Source organism: Myotis davidii, unplaced genomic scaffold (assembly GCF_000327345.1).
Source record: "Myotis davidii unplaced genomic scaffold, ASM32734v1 scaffold62, whole genome shotgun sequence".
NCBI classification, from domain to species: Eukaryota; Metazoa; Chordata; class Mammalia; order Chiroptera; family Vespertilionidae; genus Myotis; species Myotis davidii.
The window spans coordinates 2,363,293-2,387,404 of record NW_006295180.1 but is presented as its reverse complement, the minus strand read 5'-3'; the positions used below and the strand labels follow the sequence as shown (position 1 = coordinate 2,387,404).

At 38.8% G+C, this 24,112-nt stretch overlaps 1 protein-coding gene across 1 annotated transcript in view; it reads right to left on the bottom strand.

Annotated features, from left to right (window-relative positions):
• The window catches only part of RANBP9 (RAN binding protein 9), a 78,634-nt gene that overhangs the window by 35,315 nt on the left and 19,207 nt on the right, over window positions 1–24,112 (bottom strand). Inside the window, exons 2-4 of the mRNA XM_006769712.2 lie at window positions 7,834–7,886; window positions 6,522–6,689; window positions 1,701–1,723 (exon numbers count right to left, since the gene is read on the bottom strand). Of these exons, the coding sequence (XP_006769775.1) occupies window positions 1,701–1,723; window positions 6,522–6,689; window positions 7,834–7,882 (240 nt within the window). The 5' untranslated portion in view covers window positions 7,883–7,886. The remainder of the gene's footprint in view (window positions 1–1,700; window positions 1,724–6,521; window positions 6,690–7,833; window positions 7,887–24,112) is intronic.

The following is a 24,112-nucleotide window of genomic DNA, read 5'->3' as shown; positions in this document are numbered from 1 at the left end:
CCGTCACTGAAGCAAGCAAGCCTCATGTTAGTTTCAAGCTGCCTGGCTGCCAGCTGCCATCATGGCTGGCAGTTAATTTGCATATCTCGCTGATTAGCCAATGGGAAGGGTAGCGGTCGTATGCTAATTACCATGTTTCTCTTTTATTAGATAGGATATATACTAGAGGCCCAGTGCACAAAATTTGTGCACGGAAGGGGCGGGGAGTTCCTCAGCCTGGTTTGCACCCTCTCCAATCCGGGACCCCTTGGGGGATGTCTGCCGATTTAGGCCGGATCCCGCTAAACTGGCAGTCAGACATCCCTCTCACAATCTGGGTCTGCTGACTCCTGACTGATCACCTGCCTGCCTGATCGCCCCTAACCCCTCTGCCTGCCTGCATGCCTGATCACCCCTAACCCCTCTGTCTGCCTGCTTGATCGCCCCTAACCACCTCTGCCAGCCTGCCAGATCACCCCTAACTACTCCTGCCTGCCTGATCGCCCCTAACTGCTCTCCCCTACTGGCCTGATCGTCCCTAACTCTGCCTCGGCCCCAGCCACCGTGGTTTCGTATGGAAGGACATCCGGAAGACATCTGGTCTAATTAGCATGTTATGTTTTTATTAATATAGACAGAGCCTTAGATTTGGTAAATAAGGTATCTAGAATCACACTTCTTACACCTCACCTGAATTTCTGTAATAGCCCCTCTCAAGTCTGTTTGTCTCTACCCTTACTCTCCGCTCCCTTCCCCAGCCTAATTTTTCCATCCAGCTGCCAGTGGTCCTTTGAAAACTAAAGTTGTATCATGATAACTAAAAAACTCTGCAATGTCTCTGTATTTCACTCAAAGTAAATGCTGAAGTCCTTACAATGGCCCTCAAGGTCCAGATGATCTAGCCAACCCCCACATCCATCATTATCTCTGACTGATCTCCTACTACTTTCTGCCTTTCTCATGTCTCTCTACCTCACTTCATGCTATTCTTCAAACATACCAGACATGCTCCTGCTTTAGTACCATACCCCTAACTGTTCCCTTTGCCTGGAACATTCTTGATCTATATATCCATTTAGTTATCTCCCTTACTTCTTCAAAAGCTTCTGCTCAAATATTACCTTGACCAAAGGTGAGCAAATTGTATATCCTGTGTTCTGTTTGGTATTTCCACACTCTCTTTTTTCTCTTTATTTGAAAAGTGCTTAAAACCTTTTAAAATATAATTTACTTATTTTTAATGTATTATTTATTCTCTAACTACTCCAGCTTGAGTTTTCTAAGAGAACAGAGACCTTACTATTTTCTTGACTGATATATCACAGAACCTGTCACACAGTATGCGTGCAATACACACTAAATTAAAAAATGACTAGAATTGCTGTACAAGCACTTGCTAAAAAGTCCAATAATACCAAATAAACATATTTAAAATAAACACAATGACATTAAAAAGTATATTTTAATAATAAACTCTGATTTATTTTTTAGCTACAACGAAGTTCCCTTGTGCAACGGTGTGCAGAGAAATTTGGAACTTAATTTCTGAAGATCTACACCAATGGTGACTAGAGAAATATCTCTAATCTATGCACAGCATATAAATTGAATGTCAATAAGAATGCATTCTAAACAAGTTTAGTACTAGTTTTATACTTTGTTTAATTAAAAATGCAAAACTGATTTTTTTTAAAAAAAAAAAACAACAACACAAGTCTTACCGGTAGGTCAGTGAAAGCAATACCTGAAGGGAAAAAAAAGGTGGCATTAGAAGCTGTTTTGCAAAGGTAGACTATGGTGACAAGCTAAATTTCTAATTAAAATGAAGAAAAAAGAATGGCAAACGCAGAGAAGAAAAAAAAATTAAAAACCCAAATATAAAATAATGAGTGATTTTTTCTTAATAACACTAACAGGTCTGACTGAATGCTGACCCTTTTTCAAGATCACACACCAATTTTATTTTGGGGGTACTGCTATTGACTCCAGGATTTCTGAAATGATTTTAGATATGTCTTCAAAGCTATGTTAGACATCATGTAAGAAAATCAGTTGTAAAATAATCATTTGAATTTCAACCAATATTCAAGATGTTTTATCCAACCTTATCATTTAATCTTCCTCACTTAGATTTAGCTTTTAAATAATTTTGGAAGGGAAAGATTTTATGTTGCACTAAAAAGGTAAACAATGTAAAATACAGTATGTTTGTTCTTTAAAAATATAAATTTTCTTATAAAAGAGTATTCTTGAATAACCTTTGACTACTCTGAAAAAAAAATTCCTCCTTCAAAGGATAAAGATGTAAACAGTTGAGAATTTCTCTTGAATGTCCTCTGACAGTAATTTCAAGTCATGTTTCAAATAAACTTGAATAATGATAATATTGGAATAAGTCTCCTAGCATCCCAAAGTGGTTATTTAATAATCTCCCTTAAAATATTAAAATATATTATTTAGCTGAAAATAATAAACCAAACGTTCCTATAGCACTTTATTCATATGTTTAAAAAGACTTGAGTTGTAGAATAATGGCAGGAGGTGATGTTGGTGAATGGGTTAATATCAAACCTTCCAGTTTAAACACACATTAAAACAAACTGAAAGACCACACCAGCACTACCCCTACAGTGCTGATCACCACAGAAAAAGTGACGGCATTTCTGTTAAATTATCTTCCCACTTGAGATTCTTTAACTATATAATTGTACTGTACCATCAGAAAACTGACTCTATCCATGAAAGTACTAAAATTAAAAGATAAACTGACCATAAATCTTTACTAAATATGCTTTAAAATAAATGTGTATAAACAGTGCTTTGTAGTGAAAGTCTTTTTTGAAACTAGTAAATTAATGCCCTGCCACTCCGGTGAAATAATCTGATTACTTTTAGCTTCATTCATAGAAAAGCAAAGTGACTGTGGGCCAAACAACTATGAAAATTTATTCTAAAAATTTCAGAAAACTTTTACAGAAAATAAAGAATAAATATTTCAATAAAATGTTACCAAACATAATTGCCATTTTCATAAAACCCTAATCAATTATTTTCCTCAAATATGTCTATTTACAAAACTGCCAAATTTATATTCCTTTAGTAAAAAATTCCTTTTTGCTATTAATTACTCAAATCGCTCTTTACTAAACACTCTCATGAAAACTACAACTTAATTTCATAGGTTAACACTTTTGACACTGCCAAATATAGCTATCTAAGCCTATAAATAGTGAGACCACAAAAAGATACCAGTTTAATAAGTTGGTATAATTATGTAAATACACAAAAATCAAGTTTTTTATATTTCTAACTTCCTGATTTGTCAAGATGCTTTTTGAAAAGTGATCTTCAATTGATGAATGATACTCATTAAAACTAAGTAAAAAATTTTCAAATTACATTAGCCTAAATATTGAAATGTTTCTCCTTTGTTTCTCAAATAAAAACCTTTCCATTTCTCCTTTTATAGTAAATACATATTTTAAAAACCTTCATGAGACAGAAATTAAAGATGTATCAGCTTTGGGGTAAAACTTATCCACTTTGGGAAGTACTACAAGGAACACTAACTAAATAATATTTTATCTCCTAGATGTTAGACTCTGGACCAGAGGTAAGCACAATTCTCCTATAAAGAGCCAGAGAGTAAATATTTCCTTCTCCTTAAGCCATATGGCCTCTGTTACAACTACTCAATTCTGCCACCGTAGCAGGAAGGCAGCCATACACAGTGCATAAAAATGGATGTGGCGGCATTCCAATAAAACTTTAGAAAAAAAAGACAGGAGACAGATTTGGCACATCTAAAGAAATTTGGTTCTAAAGAAACTATGCTCACCGATGTTTTATCACTGCATCCCTGGCACCTAGCCCAGAGTGTGGCAAACAATGATAAACATTTACTGAGCACTCACTTTGTGTCAGGCAATCAGTTAAGAATTGTACATGCATCATTTCAGTTTAGTCTAACAACCTTAAAAAGGTAGGCATCATAGTGAAACTATTTTACAAACTGAGGCACAGAAATGTGTTAAATAACTTGCATAAGGTCACATGGCCTAAACCAGGAGACAAAATCGGGCAACTAAAGAAACCATATTAACCACTATATACTGCCTCTCTATGTGCTTAATAAATATTTATTAGTTTATAAATAATGTCAAATATTTCAAATTTACTTTAAAAAATTGAATGTAATTCCATCATTATGTACCCTTTAAAAAATGTCACATTTTAAAAAGTTTTCTTATTCAGAAGATTTAAATATCTGTAAAAATCTAACAGAAAAAAAAACACAAAATCACCTCTTCTCATATTTCAAAATAAAATTTCTCTGGAATAAAGTTTAAGAAAACTGTAAAAGACTGATTTTAATTTTAAAATATGCCCTTTGCATTTCTGAACCCAGTCATACCTAAGAGAGGATTTCTCCTGGTTTAAGATATTCAATATCTTTAGCAGCCAAGATACCTAAGATTACCCCAGTTAACTGCTTTGATAAGTCAAAGCCAGAATAGTAACAACGAATAAATTGAAGGGGCTGTATCTTTATAGAAACCAGTTAGCTATAACAATCAAATTACAAATACACAACAAATTTGCATGGCATCCTTAACATTCTTATACTGGTAAGAATACTTAACCCTTGAACAAAGCAGGGGTTAGGGACACTGACCCCTGTGCAGTTAAAAATCCACATATAACTTCTGACTCCCCACAAATGCTTAACTACTAATAGCCTACTGTTGACCACTACTCTTACCAATAAATAGTTGATTAACACATAATTTGTACATCATATGTATATCCTGTATTCTTACAATAAAACTAGAGAAAAGAAAATGTTATTAAGAAAATCATAAAGAAGATAAAATACAGTTACAGTACTGTATGTATTTACTGAAAAAAATCCACATACAAGTGGATTAAAACCTGTTCTATGATGAACTGTGTATAAGGATCTTTTGTGGACTTGAGACAATCTTTAAGTCAGATAACACAGGACTTCAGAATCAATATTAATAATCAGAAGGAAGCATTTTAAGCCAAATATAAATATAAAGACACTCACTTTATATTAAGAATATGTTGAGACACTAATAAAAAATAACTATTACCAATACACTTAGAAATTTAGAATTTTTCTCTGAAATGACAGAAATAGGTTTTGTATTGAAGAATATATATACATGTCTAAGCATACCATTTGCAATCTAATTTTTAAATCCTGTTTATAAGTAAACTAGAGGCCCGGTGCACGAAATTCGTGCATGGGGGCGGGGGGGGGGAAGGTGTGTGCATCGCTCAGCTAAGCTGTACCCTCTCCAATCTGGGACCCCTCGAGGGATGTCCGACTGCCCGTTTAGGTCCGATCCAGGACTGCTGGCTCCCAACCGCTCACCTGCCTGGCTGCCTGATTGCCCCTAACTGCTTCTGCCTGCCAGCCTGATCACCCCCTAACACAGGGGTCCTCAAACTTTTTAAACAGGGGGCCAGTTCACTGTCCCTCATCCCTAACTGCCCTCCCCTGCAGGCCTGATCGCCGCCAACTGCCCTCCCTTTCAGGCCTGATGCCCCCCAACTGCCCTCCCCTGCAGGACATCTTTGACCACATGCGGGCAGGCAGTCATCTTGTGTGTTGGAATGATGGTCAATTTGCATATTGCCTCTATTATATAGGATTGAAATTTCTGCCTTCTGGGGTTACTCAGTTTTTGACTCTTTTCACTTTATCTCATCAGAAATAATTTGCTATGAATCAAGGCTATTTCAAACAGTAAAAGTACTGTGAAACCTTTATATTTTTAAAACACTAATCTTGCTACCCTTTATGCTTTCCATAATGAGGAAAAAAAAAACCCACAAAAAAACCTTAAAGAACTGCTATGAAATGGGAGTGTAACAACCATATATAATTTTAAATTTGAAGTATTATGAGTTCCTATTTAACTAAAAACCCTATTTTTCTATTAGTCTTACAATGAATAAGTATCTTCATGTTTTTTTTAATCTATTTATTTCTTACTTAGTCACCTACCTGTCTTTCATTCTTAGAAGTGTTGCTGTTATCTGCTTGTTTTAATTCTGATCCCTTTTGCAGAACTTATAGTCACCATCCTTTATCAATCTTTGTTAGCAGGTATGACCTTTAGTGTGTCAGTGCCCTTCACTTGGTTGGTACCATCAAGCTTTTCCTTTATTTTACCCCTATGCTGGACTAAAAACTGACAGCCCTTTTTCTTAGCACCTGTTAACCTAGAGAATTGAATCATACGGTGAAGGGCTTTATTCAAAGAAAGCAGAAAACACTTCTATTATTACAATAAATATCGGAGCATAGGAATTATTTTTAGTTATTCCTATACATGTGATACAATGTGCCTGCACAGAATACAATTTTTCACCATTTTGTCAACTTTCACCTGGAAGAAACAAAGAAATAGCTTCCAGAGGCATCTACTTATAAAGAAGACTATCATCATAATGCAAGTACAATAATAACAATATTTGGTTATTTTACATGCAATACATTATGTAAGTACCTAAACTATGTCCATTCTTGGTGTAGAAGCAGGTATTGTTGATAAGGTTAACACAACAGCCAATGACATCACCAGTCGTAAAAGTTGGTCCATAAGGTTGTCCCGTTCCAGAAGAACAAAATGAATGTCCATCATCCCCATGATAACCATATGAATGTTTATCCCAGCCTAAAGAGAAAATTCCAGTATAATTTACAATGAAATGAAAAGTTCCACTGTGCTACAATTTATCCACAAAGATTATGGAAAAATAAGCAAGAAGAGTACAACAGATAACACAGACATAAAATTCCCAAATGTACATTTAAATTCTCAACAATTACACGACATAATTTCTATATTAAAATACTGTTTACAGCCCACTGGGCATGGCTCAGTGGGTTGAGCATGACCTATGAAATAGGAGGTCAGGGTCCGGTTCCTGGTCAGGGAACATGCCCCAGTTGCAGGCTTGATCCCCAGTGAGGGCCATGCAGGAGGCAGCTGATCAACAATTCTCTCTCATCATTGATGTTTCTCTATCCCTTTCCATATATATATATATAATACATATATATATATATATACACACACACTATTAATAACATTAAGGAAAATGAACTCAACACACAGAATACAAAAACATGTATTAAACAGAGAGGACTCCTTAAAAAAAAAAAAAAAAAGCAAGACACATTTTCCATGCATATTTCCTTTGGTGTATTACCAAAGGAAATTTGCTTTGATTTGATTTACACACAGACACACAAATATACACATGCACAGTTTAATATAAAATAGAAGTTTTCTATTTTGCTTTCTAGTTTCAAAAAGCTTACCCCCAAATTAATTTTAAGCATTAGTAAATAGAACACCAGAAATATAATCATCTGATTAATAATGGTTTTGAGAAACAGTCTGACATCTGAATTCACACCTTCCTTAATTTACTTTTAACATCAGGCCTACATTCTGAGAATATTAACAACTGAAATATAAACAACTAAAAATCAGTTAAAAGCCAAGAATGTGTTGGGCAGCAAACAGAGCTAACCACATTAAAATGTTTAAAGTTGGTATGACAATGTACCGAAAGTCAAAAATACAATAAATAAATAAATAAAACAAAATGCATGGTATATATGTATTAAATTATGCCAAATAGCAAAAAAATTTCAATTTATTTTAACAACCCAGTTTCTACTTTGGACTCATAGTATAGGTAATTAAAAATACAGAAAATCACTGTACTTTACTATTTCAAGTTATTAACTGAAAGTTTTAGCCACAAAGATCTATGAGACTATACTATATAGTTCAATTACAACTGTACCTGGTAATCTATTCATGTTCACACCTTGAGCAGACAGACCAATTCCCATGTAACTGTTAAAAAAAATAAAAAGGAAGAAAAGCAGATTATTATGGTCATATTATATATAAATAACCAATACCAAGTTGAAATTCATAGGATAGCTAAAAAAGTTATTGCAATTCTTTAAATAGCAAAAAGGGGAACATTAAGCAACACTAAAACTCAGGTAACAGCAAATTCCAATAATCATTCATAAACACACCCAAAGTATCCTATATAATAAAAGCCTAATATGCTAGATCATTCGACCAGTTGCTATGATGTGCACTGACCACCTGGGGGCAGATGCTCTGACCAGTAGGTTAGCTTGCTGCTAGGGTCCAGCCGATCAGGACTGGGCAAGACGGACCGGACATGCCCTGGAGCCCTCCTGCAGTCCCTTCCCGATCTGGACTGGGCGAGACAGGCCAGACACGCCCTGGACAAATCTGTGCACCAGGTAAGTTTCGGTCCGATCCCTGCAGGCCAGGCCAAGGGACCCCACCGTTGGTGCATGGCTCTAGTTGGTAATTATGCACTCTATTAAACAGAGAGGACTCCTACAAAATAAAAAAGACATGTTTTTCATGCAATAAAAATCTTCCCAATTTATTAACACATATTTAGGATTTAGACTTCTAACAAAAAGTACTGAGGAGCTTGTGGAAGAAATCCTATATACAGTGGGGCCTTGACTTATGAGTTTAATTCGTTCTGAGACCGAGCTCGTTAAGGAGCTCATTAACTCAAATTACTCTATCAACTCAATGCAAAAAGTCGGCGGAGAGACAGCTGGTATCTCAAAAAACTCGTTTGTCGGGACACTTGTAAGTCAAGGCCCCACTGTAATAAAAGCGTAGCATGCAAATTGTCCCCTTGACTGTGAGTTGTCCAGGAGTTTGACCAGGGGGACAGGTCTAGCGGGGGGAAAGGAGGAAGGCCCTGACCTGCCCTAGGCTGTAGGGACCGTACCAGTGCACAAATTTCATACACTAGGCATCTAGTGTTAAATAAGAAACAAATGGGGCCCAGCTGGTGTGGCTAAGTTCAGCCCATGAACCAGGAGGTCACGGTTCGATTCCTGGCCAGAGCACATGCCGGGGTTACAGACAGGCTCGATCCCCAGTAGGGGGTGTGTAGGAGGCAGCTGATCAATGTTTCTCTCTAATGTTTCTGTCTACCCCTCTCCTTACCTCTCTCTAAAAGCAATTTTTAAAAAATTGATTTTAAACCAATGTTTCGAAAGGACACAGTAAAAATCCAGAACGCACAACCATACAAAATAACAGATACATACTTAGAAAAAATGTCAATTTCATATAAAAACATCTGACATCCTTAATAAAATTACACTAAAAAGTATATACTATAGAGTATCTATATATTGATTTTTGAAAAGTGTTTTGGCAAATTGACAAAACTCACCTAAACATAAGACTCCAATTATTAGTTTTTGAAACTCAAGAAAATTATCTCCACAAAAGAATTACAAGAGAAGATAATTATTAAGGTATGCAATTAATTTTTAAAGTGTTATAAAATACTAATAAAACCTGATAAAAATAGTTCAAAAGAGAAAAATCTAAAACAATACACTTGTCAGTACTGAAGCAAAAAGAAAACCTAAAAAAAAAACATCTGAATCCAATTTGTTAAAAAGCTAATTGACTGTGATTGTATCAAGACTTAAAATGGCATTTAACAAATTTCAGGTACCATTCCTAATAAAAGCTCAAATAAAATAAGAATAAAAGTAAACTACTTAAGTATGACACACTTTTTTCCAAATATATTCAGAGCAAGCAAAATATTCAATAGTGAAATACTGAAGCCATTTCCATTAAAATCAGAAATATGAAGATGCCTATAATGGTTAAACATTGTTTTTGAATGTTTCAGATAACTCAAAATTCGAACACTAAGTGACCTCTAAAAATATTAAAATATAAAATCATGTTCTTTTTAAGCTGCTGTTATTCTGTACCCAAAATCTACTCAACTCTGAATGAATATTCACTGACATCTCACAAGAAAACATCAAATCCAGAAGATAGTGGAATGAAATATATAAAAGTACAGAAAGGGAAGTGGGGGACCCATGCCAATACAGGGTGTTATATTCATGGAAATAACCTTCAAGAATGAAAATGAAATGAAAACATCTATACATATAAAGAGGTGATATGCTAATTGTCCATTCCGGTGTCCCAGTAATGACCAATTTGCATACTGACAGACCAGCAGGAGGGTGGGCACGCACAGCAGGGGGCGGGCGGCAGGCCGGAGCCAAGTTCCCGGGGGTCTGTGGAGAGTGCCTGACACTAGCCTGGACTGCAAAGAAGGAAGAGGAAGCAGCCTCGGGGAGCTCTTCCAATACCCCTGCACAGACACCCTACCCCAGCCCCCCGCACCACTGGGGGGAAGGACGAACACCCTACCCTGGCCCCTGCAACCCAGGGGGGACAGGGAGGCTGACTGGACGGGGGGAAAGACCCAGCCTCAGGGGTAGCTGCAGCCCACACCTCCGACTCCCTATCTCTTGACCCGCCACACCCGTCAGGGGCGCCCACAACAATAGCACACCAGCAACCACCCGTCAGCACCTGAGACACCCAGGTCCGTGGCCCGCTGCTGCCCGGCCCTCTCCACTGGGGCTGAGCACGCCTCTCCTCCCTACAACTCCAGACCCGGGGGGAGGCAGACCTGAGCGGCCCCCCAGGGTCAGACCCCCCCCCCCCCCAGCAGCAGCGCCATCTCCTCAGTGAAAGTGCACTGAACCTCGCTGGGGGCATGGCTAAACCTGCCCTCCTAGCTCGCCTGGCTCCACCCTGGCCCACCCCCCACCCCGCTCTAGGAGATTGGAGCCCTGCCCTGAGCAGATACAACTGTGAAACAGCCACGTACAATTTAAAGAATGGCGCCAAGTGGGAAGGTTTGACAGTTACTCCCCCTTCGGTCTCGCCACCCCCCTAGTGCCCCCCTAACACCCTGCCCCCAACCAGTGCCTCCAAGGACGACCATTGCTACAGGGCTGCTGGCCAGAGCCCACCCCTCTGAGACCTGCAGAACCCTCTACAAAGTTTCCATAGCTACAGTCCAGGAAACAATTGTACCCTCCTCCCCTAATCTGCACCTGCTACCTGCGAGGGTACCCATAAGCTTAAAAATAATCCCTTCTCGTTTAGACATCACTTACTTGAAACATTTCTACGTTTATTAGCTCAGAACCTCCTCATGACAACCCAGTGAGGTAAGCGGAGAAGAGATTACAATTCCCATGGTATATGCGTATGCAGAAATGAAGTTCAGAGAGGAAAAGTGTCAAGCCCAGTGGTTCCCAAGGTTCAGCACATGCCCCACCGGGAGGGTGGGGGGATTTGATTTTAAGTGGGGGCAATTCGAGAATGAGTTAACAGTGAATTTTTTGCATTTCTTATGGTTCTAGGGGCCTCATTTACAGCATTTCCTACCTAATAAAAGGCTAATATGCAAATGACCGAATGGTGGAATGACTGGTCACTATGATGCACACTGACTACCAGGGGGCAGACACTCAACACAGGAGCTTCTCCCTGGTGGCCAGTGTGCTCCCACAGGGGGAGTGCCGCTCAGCCAGAAGCCAGGCTCACGGCTGGTGAGCACAGCGGCAGTGGTGGGAGCCTCTCCTGCCACTGTGGCAATGCTAAGGATGTCCAACTGACGGCTTAGGCCCAGTAAGCCGTCAGTCGGACATCCCCCCAGGGATCCTGGACTGCGAGAGGGCACAGGCCAGGCTGAGGAACCCCCCACCCTAAGTGCACGAATTTTGTGCACCGGACCTCTAGTTTTTAGATAAAACAAAAATAATAGAATGTGTTACCAGCACACCTGCACTAAGAAAAATGCTAAAGTAAGTCTGCCAAATTGAAATGAAATGACATCAGATAGTTGGACTTTCAGAAAGGAATGAAGAGCACTGGAAATAATTCACACATGGGTATGTAATAAAAGACTGATTTCACTCTTAATCTTCTTAAAACATATCACTCTTCAAAGCAAAAACATTTATTATGCAATTTATAAGATATGTAGATGTAATACATATGAAAACTACAGCAAAAACAAGAGGGAGCCAATGAACCTATATAATTGGAAGTTTCTACATTTTACGTGAAATGATACAATGTTCTCAGCAGATTATGAAAACAGGCACCTATATATAAAAGCCCAGTGACCGGAATGGAAGAATGACCAGAACTACCAGAATGACTGGTGGCTATGACGTGCACTGTGGCAGCCAACCAGCCTGATCCTGCCCCAATCAGCCCCCAACACCCCAATCGGGGGCAGGGCCGGCCACAAACTGTCCGCAGCACCTCCCCCTGGCTGCCCCCGCCCCCTTGCACTGATCAGCCCAGGGACCCCACCCGTGCATGAATTCGTGCACCAAGCCGCTAGTATATAATACAATCTCTAGAGGAAACACTAAAAACTTCTAAAAGATATAATTAAAAAGCCACTAGGTAAATTAAGATGGAATTCTAGAAACATATCAAATAATAATAATAATATATAAACATCAGGTAGTGTTTAACCCAGGAATACTAGGTTGATTTAACAAACACAAATCAATGTATTTTACTAAATTAGGCAAAAACACATATGATCATTTAAACTGTTGCAGGAAAAAATTATTTAACAGAATTCAACATCCACTCACAATAAAAATTCTTATCAAACTAAAAATACAAGGGAACTTCCTCGACCTACATTTATAAAAAAAACCTGCAGCTAGCATATTTAATATTGAAGAATAAGGCAAGAATGCCATCTGTCACTACTTATATTCAATCTCAGACATTTCAGTAACACAATAAAGAGAACTAAAAGGCATAAATAATAAAAAGGAAGATATAAAACAAACTTTATCTGTAAGAGAAATGACCATTTATAAATTTATTTAAAAAGCCCTAAGGAACCTACAAATAATCAGAATTAAGTGAGTTTAACAAGGTTGCAGGATACAAGGTTACTACTGTACTTGTATATACTGAAGCAAACACTTGGAAAAGGAAATTTAAAAAACACATACATGTACAGTAACACCAGAAAATATAAAACACTTCAGAACTGAACATAAGACATGCAATACCTTTACTAAAAATTACCAAACATTACTAAAGGGAATTTTAAAAGATTTAAATAAATGGAGAGATATATAATGTGTAGAGACTGAAAGACTCCATATTATTTAGGCTGCAATTCTCTTCAAATTGATCTTTAGAATCAATGCAATCCAAATCATAAGCATACTAGGAAGTTTTGACCAGGGCCAGTCATAGGCTTTTGCTGAGTGGTCTCAGAACCAGCACTGTCACTCACTGTGTTTGAACCTGTATCAATCTGGTAAACATCACTCACCTCTACCTGGTGACTCACTGAGAGCCTACCTCATGCAACTTGAGCAAAGCCAGGGACTCAGTGACTGAGCCTAACAGGCAGCCATCAGGCAGAGGTGGATTTACAAGTGTCTTGGGACTTTTGCTGAGCTGCTCTCAGGCCAGTGCTGGTAAAAGCTGGCCTTGGTGCACAACTTGGTTCTTCCCAGAGCAGTGGAAGCCAAAAAGTTTGGATTGCTTTGTAGCCCCAAACAGGTTGCTCAGGGTCAGTAATAGGCACCGTGTGACATTGGCCTGCACCAGAGTCCCTCCCAAGAAGGTCCAGAACCAACACACCCAGTGGCCAGCTTCAGACAACACCAGAGCAGGAATCTAATTAATTTCATAAACGATATATCCAAAGGGATATCTAGGCAGGCACCAGACCCTACTGAGGCAAATTCTGCTTCATGTGGACAGCATCAGCACAGCAGCTTGTAACACTGTGGTTGGGGTTGATCCTCAAATAGCCTGAGGGTTGACCACATGCACAAGTGGGACAATACCAATCAAGACTCAATCACAAAAGGAGAGGCTACATAACCCATACAAGGGACATTCCTGGAGCACCAAACTCAGGTGAGCAAGAAGACTGTGCCACTGGGCCTAACAGGACACCTACTACATAAGGCCATCCTACCAACACTTGGAGTCATGGCAGATCTACCTAATACATAGACACAAGCACAAAAGAGGTAGCCAAAACGGGGAGACAAGAAAACATACCCCAAATATAAGAACAGGAGATAGCAATAAAAAAGGAAGGAGAAAAGAGAGAGAGAAAGGGACTGAGAAACTATTTCATGAAATGACTGAAAACTCACCTAACTTGGTGAAGGAAAAAGACACACAAGTCCAAGAAGCACAGAGTCCCAAACAAAATGAACCCAAAAAGGCCCACACCAAGAAACATCACAATTAAAATGACAAAGGTTAAAGACAAAAAGAGAGTCTTAAAAGCAACGAGAAAGATAGTTAGCTACCTACAAGGGAGCTCCTAAAGGATGGTCAGTTGATTTCTCAACAAAATTATTTCAGGCCAGAACAGATTGGCATGAAATATTCAAAGTAATAAAAGAAGCAAGAACCTACAACCAAGACCATTTTATCAACAAGGCTAGCATTTAAAACTGAAGGAGAAATAGAGAGCTTCCCAGAACACAAAGAGTTAAAGGAATGCATTACCACCAAACCAATATTACAAAAAATGTTAAAGGGTCTTCTTTAAGAAGAAGAAGAAAAAAAACAGAGGAACATAGTTAAAAGAATATAATGGTGGAGGATTAAGATGGTGACTGGCAAGAATGTAGGGAGGGAGAGAATGTGAGAGAGTGAGGGAGTGATAGAGAAGTGTGTGGTGTGTGTGTGTATGAGCTAGGGACAGTTAGATCCTGTAGGTCTTCCAAGGGGCTGCCAAACTGGGCAACCTTAGATGGCGAAACTCCGCTGCCACCACGGACACTACAGGGGTGGCCAGCGCGGGCACAGAGACCATGCCATATTAAAAAACAGAACTGCTTGAGACTAGGATCCTAGCATCAGCACTACCCAATCTGGTCTCAGACGCAAACTGGGACCCTGCAGCCACTAGGGAAAAAGACCTGCGACCACAGCTGCAGACCCACAGACACCAAGAATCCAGACATCATAGCCACAGATTTCTGTGAGTCACAGAGCCCATCCCCCTACCCGCAGTCTCGCTGCAGCACCATAGGAACTGCTGGTCCCGCCCAACGCACAGGACTGCAGCTCCGTTACTGGAATTTGAGCCTCGGTGCACATATGGACACTGGGAATCTGTTCCCCGTAATGCAATCGGGCAACCAAACACCACGTCCATGCAGAGCGGTAGTGCCACTGGACTTTGATTCTGGGGAAGCACACACGGAAGTCTGTTTTCTGCAACACAGGAGTGAACCTCCTGCCAACACAGTGCGACTGTGCAACCTGGACTCCCAAGCAGACCGGGGACCCTGATTCTCCATGTGAGAGGCAGCACTGAGCACCAGTGACTTGACTCTGTTTCTCATCATGTCTGCCTGGGGTCCCTGATTTCAAGTGCATTAACACTAAGAGACAGTGATTCCAATTCTTGGCACATGTGCACACAGGGACCCTGATTCTCGGCATAAGGCCACACCAAGCAACAGAGACTCTGATACTCAATTCTTGATGCGGGCACAGGGGGACTCTGACTCTTGGCATGTCCTAGGGAACTCTGATTTCAACACACTCCAGCAGGGTCTCTCTTTCAGCGCGGCACAGGCAAGGTTCCTGATTCTAGGTGAGCACACGAGGCCACACTGAGCACTGGTGACTCTGATCTGGGCGAGCGTGGCTCCCACCAACCCACAACAGCCACATGGCTTGGTGTTGGAGCGCTTCAGTGACACTCAGGTGGCACGAAGCTCCCACTGCACACAGTCCAGTCCCCCGCAACTTGGCATTTGAACCTTCTGGGGATAGTTATAATGGGGAGACATCGAAACAATCCCCAGAGGAAAGAAAATGAGGAGTCGCCAAGAAAGGAAATAAATGACATAGAAGCATGCAACATGACAGAAAAATAATTCAGAGTAATAGTCCTACAGGTCATACACCAGGTGGATGAGAAAATCAACAATCTATGCAAAAATCAGGAAGAAATCAACAGTGATATAGCTATTATCAAAAACACCGTGGAAAATTTCAACAGTAGACAAGAAGAAGCAGAGGACCAAATTAGTGAGTTAGAAGATAAGGTAGAGAAACAAGCCCAATCTGAACAGCAACTGGAGAAAAAAATTAAAAAGGAGGAGGAGAGCCTAAGGGAGCTTTGGGACAACACAAAACAAAGTAACATACATATAATAGGGCTGCCAGAAGGACAAATAGAGCAGCAAGGATTAGAAAATCTATTTGAAGAAATAATGACAGAAAACTTCCCTGGTATGGGGAAGAAAAAAGTTACACAAGTACAGAGAGTGCCAAGCAAGATGAATCCAAAAGACCCACATCAAGAAACATCGTAATTACAATGTCAAATGTTAACAACAAAGAGAGAATCTTAAAGGCCGCAAGAGAGAGACAGAGAATTACCTACAAAGGATCCCCCATCAGAGTATCAAATGATTTCTCAACAGAGACAAATCAAGCTAGCAGGGAATGGAAGGAGGTAAACAAAGTGATGCAAAGGACTGAATCCAAGAATACTCTCCAGCAAGACTATCAATCAGAATTGAAGGGGAAATCAGGAACTGCGCAGCCAAAAAAAGGCTTAGGGAGTTATCACTACCAAGCCAGCAATGCAAGAAATGCTAAAGGAAATGCTGTAACAGGAAGAAATAGAAAGGGAGGAAGGAACACAAGCATAAAGTACAGAAATGGCTACAAATAAGTACCTATCAATAATAACATTAAACATAAATGGATTAAATGCTCCAATCAAAAGACATTGAGTGAATGGATAAGAAAACGTGACCCATATATATGCTGTCTACAGGAGACCCACCTCAAAACAAGGGACTCACACAGACTGAAAGTGGAAGGATGGAAAAATATTGATCAGGCAAACAGAAATTTAAAAAAAGCTGGGGTAGCAATACTTGTATATGACAAAACAGACCTCAAAGTGAAGACCGTAACAAGAGACAAGAAAGGCCACTTCATAATTCTAAAGGGATCGATACAACAAGAGGATATAACTCCGGTAAACATTTATGCACCCAATGCAGGAGCACCCAAATACATAAAAAAAACTTCTGAAAGATATCAGGGGAGAGACTGACAGCAACACAATCATAGTTGGAGACTTTAATATCCAATTAACATCACTGGATAAATCCTCTAGACAAAAAATTAGCAAAGAAACATCAATCCCAAATGACTCACTAGATCAGAAGGGACTTAATCGACATCTTTAGAACATTCCACCTCAAAACTACAGAATATACATTCTTCTCTAGTGCACATGGGACATTTTCAAAGATAGACCACCTACTAGGACACAGGTAAAGTCTCTCCAAATTCAAGAGGACTGAAATCATATCAAGCATCTTCTCTGATCACAATAGCATAAAATTAGAAATCAACTAAAGTAAAAACAATTACAAAAATTCAAACACTTGGAGGCTGAATAGCACACTATTAAACAATGAGTGGGTTACCAAAGAGAGCAAAGAAGAAATAAAACACATCCTGGAAACAAACGACAATGGAAAAACTGGTAATAAATCATCTAACTCTGCAACTTGAAGAATTAGAATGAGAGCAACAAGAAAAGCCTAGTGTAAGCAGAAGGAAGGAAATAATAAAGATCAGAGTGGAAATAAATGACATAGAGACCAAAAAAACAATACAAAAGATCAATGAAACCAAGAGCTGGATAAACAAGATTGATGAACCTCTCGGCAGGCTCACCATGAAGCAAAGAGAGAGGACCCAAATAAACAAAATCAGAAATGAAAGAGGTGAAATAAGAACAGACCCCACAGAAATATGAAGAATCGTAAAAAAATATTATGAGCAATTCTACAACAAACTGATCAACCTAGAAGAAATGGACATATTCCTAAAAAACACGACTTTCTAAAACTCAACCAGGAGGAATCAAAAAGTCTCAATAGGCTGATAACTATGGAGAAAATTGAAGCAGTAATCATAAAACTTCCAACAAACAAAAGCCCTGAACAGACAGCTTCACAGGGGAGTTTTATCAAACATTCAAAGAAGAAATAAAACCAATCCTCCTCAGACTATTCCAAAAACTTCAAGAGGAAGGAGCACTTCCAAGCTCTTTCTATGAAGCTAGCATCACCCTAATCACAAAACCAGATAAAGACAATACAAACAAAGAGAATTATAGGCCAATATTCCTCATGAAACTAACCCCCCTGCCGGCCTAGTTGCCCCACGCAGCCTGCTGTTCAGTTCTTTGGTTGTCCCTCATTAATACCCCTGCAGGCCTAGTTGCCCCATGCTGCCTGCTGTTCAGTTGTTTGGTCATCCCTCATTAACCCCCCTGCTAGCCTTGTCATCCCACGCAGCCTGCTGTTTGGTAGTTACTGTGATGGCGTCCCAGACAATTTGCATATTTCTCTATTATTAGTATAGATAATGAACTATCAGGGAAACTAAGAAAACAATCCCATTTATGATTGCATCACAAATAAAATACCTAGGAATAAATTTAAGCAAGGAGATAAAAGACCTGTACTCAGAAAAGTATAAGACACTAAAGCACAAAATTGTAGAAGAAGATGCAAATAAGTGGAAGCATATAACATGTTCATGGATAGGAAGAACATCATTAAAATGTTCATACTTCGCAAAACAATCTATAGATGCAACACAATTCCTATCAAGATACCAATGGCATATTTCACAGAACTAGAATACTTCAAAAATCTATATGAACACACAAAAGACCCCAAAAAGCCTTAACTATCTTGAGATTTAAGAATAAAGTTGGAGGCACATGCTATCTGACATCAAACTGTACTACAAGGCCATTATTAATCAAAACAGCATGGTACTGGCATAAAAAAACAGATATATAGATAAATGGAACAGAATAAAGAGCCCAGACATAAACCTATACCTTTACAGTCAATTGATATTTAACAAAAGAGGCAAGAACATACAATGGGTAATGACAGTCTATTCAATAAATGATATTGGGAAAATTGGACAGGTATATGCAAAAAAATGAAACTAGACCATTAACTTATGCAATACACAGGAATAAACTCAAACTGGATAAAAGACTTAAATATTATACTCAAACCATAAAAATCCTTCAAGAAAACAGGCAGTAAAATGTCTGACATTTCTCTTAGCAATATTTTTTCTGATACATTTCCTCAGGCAAGGGAAGCAAAAATAAAAGTTAACTAATAGGACTATATCAAACTAAAAATGTTTTGCACAGCGAAGGAAACCATCAACAAAATGAAAAGACAACCCAATGAATGGAAGAACATATATGCCAATGATGCATCTGGTAAGGGGTTTATATCCAAAAATTTATAAAGAACTTATACAAGTTAAAACAAACAACAACAAAAAAACAATCCAAGACAAACGACCTGAATAGACACTTCCCCAAAGAGTACACACAGATGGCTAATAGACATATGAAAAGATGCTCAACATTACTTATCATCAGAGAAATGCCAATGAAAACCACAATGAGATATCAGCTCACACCTGTCAGAATTGCTATCATCAATAAGCCAACAAACAACAAGTGTTCAAAGAAAAGACAACCCTGTGCACTGCTGGTGGGAATGCAGATTGCTCCAGCCACTGGAGTAAGTAGTAAGGAGTTACCTCAAAAGTTAAAAATGGAACGGCCTTATGACCCAGTGATTTCACTTCTGGGATCAAAAAAACCCAAAACATTAATTCAAAAGACTATATGCACCCTTATATTCATTGCAGCATTATTTACAATAGCCAAGATTTAGAAGCAGCCCAAGTGCCCTTCAGTAGGTGAGTGGATAAAAAAGCTGTGGTACATTTACACAATTGACTACTTACTACTTGACCATTTTCCAAAAAAGAAGGAAATCTTACACTTTGCAATAGCATGGATGAACACTATGTTATTGAAATAAGCCAGTCAGAGAAAGGCAAGTACCATATGAGTCCTCTCATATGATGAATCTAATGAACAAAATAAACTAACAAACAAAATAGAAATAGACTCATAGATACAAAGAACAGACTGTCAGCTATCAAGGGGGCAGGGTGAAAAAGATGAAGGGATTAAACAAAAAAAAAAAGGAAAAAACTTCAGACACAGACAACAGTATGGTGATTACCAGAGGAAAAGGGGGATGGGTGGAGGTAGAAGAGGGTAAAAGGAGAATGGTGATGGAAGGAGACTTAGCTTGGGGTGATGAAACACACAATATACTGATGATGTACTAAAGAACTGTACACCTGAAACTTACATAATTTTATTAACCAACTAGAGGCCCAGTGCATGAAATTCATAAAGGGCGGGGAGGGGGAGTTTCCTCAGCCTAGCCTGCACCCTCTCCAATCTGGGACCCTTCAAGGGATGTCTGACTGCCAGTTCGGATTGGGCCTAAACTGGCAGTTGGACATACCTTTTGCAATCGAGGACCTCTGGCTCCTAACCACTTGCCTCCCTGCCTGCCTGATCGCCCCCTAACCGCTCTATCCTGACGGCCTGATCGCTCCCTAACTGCTCTCCCCTGCTGACCTGATCACCCCTAACTGCCTCTGCCTCGGCCCCTGCCACTATGGCTTTGTCTGGAAGGATGTCTGGTCTAATTAGCATATTACCCTTTTATTAGTATTGATTAGTATAGATGTCACCCCAATAAATTCAATTAAAATAAGAAATAAAAAAGAAAGTGAATTACTGATACATGCAATATGGATGATCTAAAAAATGTTATAGTGAATCGTATGATTCCTTTCATATAAAGTTGTAAAATCAGACAAAATGAGAAGGTAAAGACAGGGCTTCACTGGGAAATAGCACAAGGGAACTTTTCTGAGGATGACAGTATTGTTCTATATTTTGACAGAAGTTTCCATTTCACAGGTCTATGTATCTGCAAAAGTCACCAAGTAGTAGACTTCAAATTTGTGTATTTTGCTGTACATAAATATTATAATTTCAAAAGAGTGAACAATATCAAATTCTAATTAATATGTATACTGCAGCCCAGCTGACGTGGCTCAGTGATTGAGTGTCAACCTATGAATCAGAAGGTCATGGTTTGATTCCCGGTCAGGGCCCATGCCCAGGTTGTGGCCTCAATCCCCAGTAGGGGGCATGTAGGAGACAGCCAATCAATGATTCTTTCTCATCACTGATGTTTCTATCTCTCTCTCCCTCTACCTTCCTCTCTGAAGTCAATAACAATATATTAAAAAATAAAATATGCATACTGCAGTGATTTGGTGTGAAGTCTACTTTGAAATGCATCAAAAAATAAGATAGGCCAATGAATGGATATATATGCTATATCACAACATTTAAGTTCTTTAAAATCACCATACTAAACAAAATCATGCAATAAGTAAATCTAGTGTTTATGGGGAAAATAAGGTTAAGAGCAGTGTTCCAAAATTTCAACAGTAATACACACACACACACACACACACACACACACACAAAGAATCCAATTAAATTTAAACTCAAAATTCAATAAAAAGTTTTACACAAGTTGTTAAAAGGAATACTACAATAAATGTGGCATATTACACTGAAAAAGACCTTAAGTTTACTTGGGGAAGTGGGTGACATAAAGATTACAGCTTGTAAATTATTTCAAAGTGGTGGAAAGTAAGTTATCTGAGAAGGGAAAAATTGTAACACCGGATATGCATGGGTGTGGCTTATAACACAGTGAACCAAGATAGCTGGTAGATGTTTGAGGTGTTGCATGACATATGAAAACACGCTCAAATTCAACAACAGTGAAGGAATGACAAGATTTAAGCACACAGGCATAAGAAATTTATTATTGTGGTACTAAGTGTTTAAAAAGGGAAATGGTCGTGGATACTTTTCAGATCAATATATCAATACATAATCTCAAAGTATACTTTTATTAGCATTGTTAAGTAGGTAACAGTTGTACCAGATATCAAACAACAGAACTAAGAGGACTAGGTTAGTTTAATTCCTATTATAGATAGGAATTAGGTTACTATTACTGCTTTATATTGTTAATGCTATGTACTAGTAACCTAATTAGATCACCAACAGATTTCTCATCAGAAATCATGGAAGCCAGACAAATGAATATAAAGCAGTAATTATAACTCTCTGGGCTTGAACTATAGAAAGCTACACTTTTATGACAATACCAAAAAGGAGACGGAAGAAAATGGAGATAAAATGGACCAAAGTTTACTATGCTATTAAAATCAAGTTGGTATTATTAATCTAAATTATATTAAGTTATGATCTGAGTAAGCCTCCAGAGCAACCACTAAGAAAAACTCACAACTTGAAATGAGTTTCCCTAAAACCAGCAATCCAATTCTTAAAAACTATTACACGAATGTTTGTAAAAACATTATTCATAACAGGCAAGAAAAAGTGTTTCTACCTACTGATGAATGGATAAACAAAATGTGATATATATCCTTATAATGGGATATTAGTTTGCAACAATGGGGAAAAGATAACTGATAAATGCTATAGCATGAATGAACCTTGAAAACATGCAAAGATAAATAAGTAAAAAACAAATGGTCACAAATTGCATGATTCCCTTTATATGAAATTTCCAGTATAGGACACTCTATAAAAACAAAATAGGTAAGTGGTCGCCTAAGGCTGGGAGAAGTGACTGCTAATGGGGATAGGATTTCTTTTTCAGGTGATGAAAATGTTCTAAAATTAAACAGTTGTGCAATTCTGTGATACACTAAAAACTAACCAAAATATGTTTTTAAAAAAGCGTAAATTTTTTTTAAAATATATTTTATTGATTTTTTACAGAGAGGAAGGGAGAGGGACAGAGAGTTAGAAACATCGATCAGCTGCCTCCTGCACACCCCCTACTGGGGATGTGCCCGCAACTAAGGTACATGCTCCTGACTGGAATCGAACCTGGGACTCTTCAGTCCGCAGGCCGATGCTCTATCCACTGAGTCAAACCGGTTTGGGCGAGCGTAAATTTTTTTGGTATGTGAATTATGTCTCAATGAAACTCACTGTCAAAACACAAACAAGAGGACTTCTGATTTTAGCTCCAATATGTAAAGAGCTTGAATTCTGTCACTTATTTTCAAAACAAGGAAAAAGTGAACAAATTGAAAAATCAACAACTCTTAGAGTCACCAGAAAACTGAGTTCACAAGGCAACAAGCCTCCAGGAAAATTGAAAAGAATCAGACTGAGGTGGCCAGGAGCAGGAGCCTCTGAAGACGGTAACTGGTAGGAATATTTTAAAGGTAATTTGTGTAAGTAAGCTGGCTTGAGCTTTAAAATCCTTCCCATCTTTTTTTCTTTTAAATATATTTTTATTGATTTCACAGAAGGAAAGGGAGAGGTAGAAACATCAATGATGAGAGAGAATCACTGATCAGTTGCCTCCAGCACATCCCACATTGGGGATCAAACCTACAACTTGGGCATGTGCCTTGACCGGGAATCGAACCATGACCTCCTAGTTCATAGGTTGATGCTCCACCACTGAGCCACGCTGGCTGGGCAAAATCCTTCCCATCTTAAAGAAGTCTCCACATATTCATGAGTTTTAACTTGGGAACTCCACCAGATTATTTTCAGAACAAAAATTCCTTCCAGTTTTGGGCTGGGGGAGAGGAAGATTGGATATGCCCAGGGCAATCAGTTCTCCTTAACAAAGACTTGCTTCCAAGGGAAACTACTGTATTAGAGCCTTATCTTACCTAGAGTAAGGACAATTAGACAACTCCAGTCCCAGCTAGCCTTCCTGACTAAAAGGGGAAAAAATACTAAAACTCCTCTGAAGATCATAACTTGATCCACTACAACTAAGATTTAATCGTAACATTATACCACACATGTCCATTCCCCAGAACCTTACCACCACATCAACAAGGTTCCAGGATAAAAACAGATGACAAGTGAGAGAGCTGCAAGTCACAGACTATAAGGAGATTCTAGGGAAACCCTAAAACTACCAAGAAAGATAAGGAAACAAGAGGAAAATAAAGCCTCTGACACCTATAAACAATACAAACACACCTAGCAAACATTAAATATGGCATAAATACAAGCCAGATAATTATGTACCCGAGTTCCTATCTATACTAATAAAAGGGTAATATGCTAATTAGACCAGGAAACCTTTCAGGAGACCTTCCAGACAAAGCCATGGTGC